Source organism: Cyprinodon variegatus, unplaced genomic scaffold (genome assembly GCF_000732505.1).
Source record: "Cyprinodon variegatus isolate N-32 unplaced genomic scaffold, C_variegatus-1.0 Scaffold222, whole genome shotgun sequence".
Lineage (NCBI taxonomy): Eukaryota > Metazoa > Chordata > Actinopteri > Cyprinodontiformes > Cyprinodontidae > Cyprinodon > Cyprinodon variegatus.
In genome coordinates this window covers 665,839-673,000 of record NW_015150675.1, presented here as the reverse complement: position 1 = coordinate 673,000, position 7,162 = coordinate 665,839, and the positions used below count along the sequence as shown (strand labels likewise).

General features: G+C 37.0%; 1 protein-coding gene across 1 annotated transcript; it reads left to right on the top strand.

The window, feature by feature from the left end:
* Nucleotides 1-6,576, top strand: LOC107088571 (keratin, type II cytoskeletal 8-like). The gene is made up of 8 exons (XM_015380834.1): nt 1-376; nt 3,114-3,322; nt 3,403-3,463; nt 3,566-3,661; nt 5,031-5,195; nt 5,289-5,414; nt 5,509-5,767; nt 5,852-6,576. Exons 1-8 carry the CDS (start codon nt 53-55, stop codon nt 5,875-5,877), a joined length of 1,266 nt encoding a protein of 421 aa, XP_015236320.1. The 5' UTR covers nt 1-52; the 3' UTR covers nt 5,878-6,576.
* The last annotated feature ends 586 nt before the right edge of the window (nt 6,577-7,162 follow it).

Genomic DNA, 7,162 nt, shown 5'->3' with positions numbered 1-7,162 from the left:
TCAATTCACTCTGATATTCTAATTTTATTTTTTTTCAGCAAAAGCCTTCAGAATGTCTACCAGGACCAGAATCACTTCCGTCAGCAGCTCTGCTCCCTTAAGGAACTTTAGCAGCAGCTCTTACTCATCTGGAGTCTTCGCTCCCCGCATGTCCAGCTTTAGCAGTGTGGGAATGGGTAGTACTAGAGCACATGGCATATCTATGTACTCGGGAAGAGGTGAGATGAGTCAAGCCCCTATCACTGCCGTCACTGTAAACAAGAGCCTGCTGGTCCCCATGAATTACCAGATTGACCCAACAATTCAAGCCGTTCGCACCAATGAGAAAGATCAGATCAAGGGCCTTAACAACCGCTTTGCCTCTTTCATTGACAAGGTAAGAGACTAGAGGAATTATTAAAGTGTAGTTCACGGTTCAGTTGAAGTGTGTAAAATATGTTTTATAGCTCTGTCAATGTTATGCAACTGTGGATTGCAAACACATGTTTGTTTCATTTCATTTCATTCTGATTATATGAGTTTTTCCTTGAATTTGGCCAGCACTTCCTCCTGCTACATTCACACACCCACTTACACTCGCAAACACTCCAACCGGTGCACACATCTGTACAGTACATATTAGGAAATTGCATTACCATCTCTTTTAGTAACTAAATGCATTAAGTTTTTGCCACCAAGCAGTCATGCAACAACAGCAGAGTGGAAAAACTTGATTTTTACAGGAAGAAAGCTTCAGCAGAACCAGGCTCAGAGTGAGTGGCCTTCTGCAGAGGCCTAATGGGGGTTCAGAAGACAGAAACAGGCAAACAAAAAGAACATGAAAGCATTGATCCATTAGTACTTTTTTATGTTATGCTATGTTATGCTCGATGGGTGGCTCTGTTTTGAAGAGAAAAATGAACCCTTTCATTTCAAATTAATGTTTGTCTTTTTTAACTAGAAGTCTGTTGATCATTAAAAGTCTTTCTGTACCTCGGGAAATACTACAAATCTCTATTGTGAGAATAAAGGAGCAATTTAAGAATAGTCCAGTCCAGAAATAAGCAAAGATTCACATGTTACTTCAGCATTACAAAGCAGTATTGTTAAACAAGTTACAAATCTTTTCAATTGTTGCTCTCCATTTTCAAAATTCAAAACATGCTCATTTTGGCAGAGACAGCAACAAATTTCCACCCCTAGGGCCACTAGGTTACAGGTGATTTTTAATTCACAGGTGACCTTGGTGATTAGCTTTGACACTTGAAAAGGGAGGCAAGTTGTTCCTTTGTTTAAGAGAGAGAATCTACACTCTGAGTTCAGGTTACTGGTGAAAAGCTGCTCACTGGCAAGGTATCAATATTCCCTTTTCTGAGACTATGACCAAACATAGATAAATACAAATAAACTTTATCCATAGTCTGTGTTATCTTTCTAAATAACTTTATTGTCTGCATTTACTCAAGTTAACTCATCATTATTGTAACTCATTAAAAATGCAATGTCCTTTCACTATTACTCCTTCACTACACCGAATAGAAAAACTAGCTCTACAGCTAGATTATCACACTTTCAGTCACCCTGTCTCCACCTTTTTTTTGATCTTCTCTTATCAAATCTATATTGTGCCATTAAATGTGTCATATTTATGCAGAAAACAAAACTTTGCCACTCCTTTTTACAACCCTTTTGAGAACCTGTAGAAAGGTTAATTTGACTTCTAACTTTATCTCTGCTTTTTTTAAATACCCACTTTTCTATAGTTTTGATTTGTAGTTTATTTTTTTAGAAGCTGTCTATTTTAGTTGTTTAGTTGTTAAAATGTGAGCTGAATGTTTTCTGTCTAAAGAAACCCACCTGATTTCATCCAATCACTGATTTGTATAATTCACTTTTGATGAACGGAAAACTGATTGTGTGTCTATTTCTGTAAAAATTAAGGGTTTGAGCAATTTCCCTTGTGTCTTTTATTAAATTAATTTCAATTCACTTCAGTTTATCTATATAGTGCCAATTTAAAACACATGTCACCTTAAGGCAATTTACAGAGACAATTCCACCAGATCATAAAGTCAAATTGATTCAAAGTTTCTATCTACGGAAAACCAGATGATTGCATCAACTCACTGACTCGAAGGCAATCCCTCACACCAAGCAGTATTGACCAATTTTAAAAAGGGTACTCAAATACAGTGACAACATTGCACTGAAAAAGGCATAGCTTTATTTTTTATTTTTTAGAGATACACAGAAATGTGAAAAAGGTCATATTAATCAGTCTAATTTTTCCCTGTGATAAATTGAGTACTACGAATGGAAGCAAAAGGTTTTGTAGCTTTCTTCAGATGACATCTCATGCAAAGCAGTTCACTAAACCACAAGGCTGTTTTTTTTTAAGATGATTTCCAATAATTAGTTCACATTAATAATTTTTGTGTGAATCTGATGAAAAATATAAAGGCACAAGTTTTCCTGTTTCATAAACCTAGTGCTTTAAAAGGTAGTACAAATCACTGACCAGGTTTTCATCCAAGCTAACAATCATTACTTTTCATTCAACCACCTGATGACACGTGAGCAGGTAAAATAACACACATAAAAAGGAGCTGCATTAGTCATTACAGTCTCTCTTACTATAAATGTCTTTACAAAGGATGGAAAATAGATACTGAGATTAATAGATTTTTTAAATTATTGTGATTGCCTTAAAGTCCAAGCCAAGAATTTAAGCCGGAAGTATTACTCTTTTTGTTTTTAGACTTAGATGCTTTTGCCCCAAAGTGGTGTGACTCATTGAGAAAATCTTCAGCAGTTCAGGTTCAGAGACTTCAATGCTGTCCTGATCATGGGATCCAAATCAAATGATATGACTGAAACTAGGACATCACCAGTGAGAGGTTATACTAATAAAAACGACATTAACATAGCGTTAATTGATCTAGATCTGGTAAAAGCCTTGTTTAGGTAACATCTTAATTTAAACAACGCTTCTCAAAATTTCCATTTCATGAGAAAGAAAAATGAATCAAACAATAAGAAAAAAAAATGTCTGTATTCATTAGCCATTCTTGTAGAAAGGTGATTTGAATATCTTAAGGCTGACTGATTTTTTTTCCCCTTTCTCTTCACACTAGGTTCGTTTTCTGGAACAAGAGAACAAAATGCTAGAAACCAAATGGAATTTGCTCCAGGAACAGACTATCATTCACTCCAACATTGATGCAATGTTCGAGGCCTACATAGGCAACCTACGCAAACAGCTGGACAGCCTGGGTAGTGAAAAGAATAAGCTGGAGGGGGAACTGCACAACATGCAGGGCCTGGTGGAGGACTTCAAGGGAAAGTGAGTTACTATAAGAAATAATGAGGGGAGGTTTTTGTTTATTGTTCAAAGATATTTCATAACTTGTTGTCCTGTCTCAGATATGAAGAAGAAATCAACAAACGCACAGATTGTGAGAATGACTTTGTCGTTATCAAGAAGGTAATGCTTGTTCTCTGTAAAGCAGGCTTAAATCAATCATCATTTGCACTATTTTCCACATCAGAAGCCAACATCACCTCCTATAAACCCTGTTTCTTCCAGGATGTGGATGAGGCCTACATGAATAGGGCTGAGTTAGAGGCCAAGATGGAGAGTCTGACAGATGAGATTGACTTCCTCAGATCGATCTATGAGGAGGTATGAAAAACCCTGGCTTGTTTGTGTTAACTTGTTTATTCTTAGCACTCTTTTCATGATTGTTTAACAGTAAATCCTGTCAGATTATGTGGTGTATTTTATTAAAATGCTTGGTTTTTGAGCTTGTTTCTCGCTTGCTGGGTGAAATTGCTGCTTCTCTAGTGCACCTTCACCTCAACCCTGTGCTATCTATTGTGCTTTAAAGGAGACATATCATGCTTTTAAATCCTTTATTCTACCATTTAAAAATTTGCATTCTTGTCTATGTAAAGCGGAACTGTAATCTGAATACTTCATATTTGCAACCCCTCAAGTGCATGTATTACTAAAGGGGGGGTCTGACAGCAACTCGTTTAGGTGGGGTCTCTTTAAATGCAATTGGTACTTCACAGCCCATCCCCTTTCAGTCATAAAGCATTCTGCTTGAGGTTTTTCAACCATATTTTTAATTTGAAATTGGAGATTCGAGTATGTCAGCACAGTTGATCTGGTTCAGGCCTACTCTGTACACCCAAAACTATAACTGAACATGGAGAAGCAGAATTTGGTTCCTTTGCTCAAATTATTTGGAACAAAATCTGAGAAGACTGTAAAGTCAAAGTTAAAAACTAATTAGATTTGAACAGTCTTTGACTGCTGACCCCTAAACTGAGGTATTATTCATTTAAGTTTGTTGTCCAAGTGTTTTTATTTTCTTTACTAGTTGCTTTTGTCAGGTTTTTATCTTAACTTGCTTTAATTCTGCTTTTATTTTCATTCTATTTGATTGTTTAAGTGATATAAAGTACTTGCCTTGCCTTGCCTTATGTAGCATCATAAAAAGTGGGGGTAATGAATTGTGTAGGTTAATACACAATAATAGTCCTCATCTTTGAGGAATATAAAATAGCAATGAACGCTGGCATTTTTAATGACACATTTGATTGCAAATTATTTGATTGTGTCTGATAGTGGGTGCGCTGCTAACTTGCTAAAGATTAACTTGAAATCGAGATTATATAAAGCTGCACCTCAGTCTTGCGTGTATGATCTTTAGCTCTCTGGACTCTCCGCCGACTTTGCGGCACTCCCTGTTACAAGACTGGTATGGGCCAGAATCTCTGATAGTCTCAGCTTTAAATTGACAAAAACAAACAAATATGAAGGGATAACTAAATATGAAACATATGGGGGGACAACAAAATAAAGGTTCTATATATATTCATTCAGCTAAAAGGTGTCTACATATGTCAAAGTTTCATTTTGATTATACAGTAGAGGAGCTTAGATATGGTAGTAAGAAGAATGCTGAAAAAACAAATACTAGCTGCCACATATAAGAATAAAGAAGAGTGCAAACAAGTATTGCATATTGTTTAATCTACTTCAGGAACTGCGTGAGCTCCAGAGCCAGATCAAGGACACTGCAGTCGTTGTGGAGATGGACAACAGTCGCAATCTAGACTTGGATGCGGTTGTGGCTGAGGCCAGGGCACAGTATGAGGATATTGCCAACCGCACACGTGCTGAAGCAGAGCAATGGTACAAAACCAAGGTAATCAGTACCTCAAAGAGTATCTAATGCTTAGCACATTCCGCTACAGCTGCATTGGTTCGTAGGATCTTCCTTTTTTTGTTGCTGATTTAGTATGAAGAGATGCAGACCTCCGCCAACAGATATGGAGATGATTTACGAGCTACCAAAACAGAGATTGCAGAACTTAACCGCATGATCCACAGACTGACATCCGAGATTGATGCAATCAAGGGGCAGGTATGGAAAGCCGTTTTCTAATATATGTGTTTATACCAAGTCTATACCTAACCCAGTTGTGCTGACAGTGTTATGTGATTAATTCTTTTTTTAGTGCAAAAACCTGGAGGAACAGATTACTGAGGCTGAGGAGCGTGGTGAGCTGGCTGTGAAAGATGCCAAGGAGCGCATTAAGGAACTGGAAGTGGCACTGCAGAGAGCCAAGCATGACATGGCCCGTCACATCAGAGAGTACCAGGATCTGATGAATGTCAAAGTCGCTTTGGACATTGAGATCGCCACCTACAGGAAGCTGCTGGAAGGAGAGGAGCACAGACTGACTAGCGCCATTCAGTCTATCAACATTTCAAAAAGTAAGTCATTCTAAAAAGTTGCAGTAAGTTTTACATAGTTTTCTTTTAACCTATTTTTCAAACTCCGTAATTGATTCTCAACAGCGAGTTATAGTGGTTTCTCCAAGTGAAAGAGCACCCCCATCAGCTACCCCATCAGCAGTCCCAGAAGCAGCTTGAGTTACCTCTTCAATGTTTGCTGCAGCAGCTAAGATGCCACCCAGATCGACAACATCAGACATGAGCAATGATGGCAACGTTCTGTCTCAGACATCCAGGGATGATTATTTGATCTGTCTAGAGTAGCAGGGCAGCTACAGTTTGGACCAAATATATTTATGCCACTGGCATTTTTAAACGAAAAACATTTTCTAAGTTTCTTTCTGTTCGGGCATGACATTTTTTTTTCCAAAAATACAATTTAAACAGAGAATATTTAGAATATAATACTAATGTTTAAAATATCTGTTCAACCCATTTCTTACCCTTCCTAGTAACATAAACCATGTTTTCTTTGAACTTTTAAACCTGCTGATACCTGCTTACCAGTTGTTAACATATGTCATCTGGTATGTTGATTTACCTTTGGTGATTAGCTCCTAGTCATGGACATTAGAATGCCTCCTTGCTATCACCCTTAACCTAAGCTCCCTTCACATGTTGCAAACTGGTTCCAAGATGTTATTTGAACTTTCAGATGAAATTTTGTTAAATGGGATGTTTACTGTCTGGGCTATGGCTAATTTTGGTCATAACTGTACCTGTCTGTAGTTGCATACTTGCATCTCACTCATCTTTACTGTAATAATTAGGAGGCTGCTGTGGAGATAATGTCCTAAGATAATGTTTTTGCTATTTAACCAAATAAAGGTTTGTGAAATCAATATAATGGTATTTTATTTACATTGAAAAAGGAATTTGTGAGAAAAAAAAATTATAATTTAAGGATATAAACTTGAATTGTGTAACAAACAGATTTTATTTGTAGTTTGTCTGTAAAGGTAATTTTCTACTTTTCTTGTGCATTACCTATATGAGAGAAGAAGCAGCCACATCAAAAGGCCCCACATTGTGAAAGCCTGTCATATTATATCCATCTTAAATAGAATAGTAAAATGTCTCAATTACTTGAATAACTTTACATTTTCCACACTTTAATGCAGACAGAAGCTATTGAATTTGGAGCAGAGCCTTTGATGAAGAAGCTGCTTAGTATTTCTCTTCATCTGGATGCCATTACAATGGCCTTTGATAATAACCTACAAAATCTTTTCTATTATTAGGACCTGCCATGTATATCCCATATTAAACAGGTTTCTAGAATTGTGTTCTTTCATCTTCGAAATATTGGGTAGTTCTGAAAATTAGAAATATCCAGGGCTAACAAAGAAGAATTGGTCTTTCTTACTTCAAGGT

What these genes read in the sequence shown, in the direction of transcription:
- LOC107088571 (XM_015380834.1), top strand. Translation starts at nt 53, where the DNA reads ATGTCTACCAGGACCAGAATCACTTCCGTCAGCAGCTCTGCTCCCTTA. An exon ending in TTGCCTCTTTCATTGACAAG is followed by an intron (nt 377 to 3,113) that starts GTAAGAGACTAG and finishes TCTTCACACTAG; the next exon opens with GTTCGTTTTCTGGAACAAGA. An exon ending in GTCTATCAACATTTCAAAAA is followed by an intron (nt 5,768 to 5,851) that starts GTAAGTCATTCT and finishes GATTCTCAACAG; the next exon opens with CGAGTTATAGTGGTTTCTCC.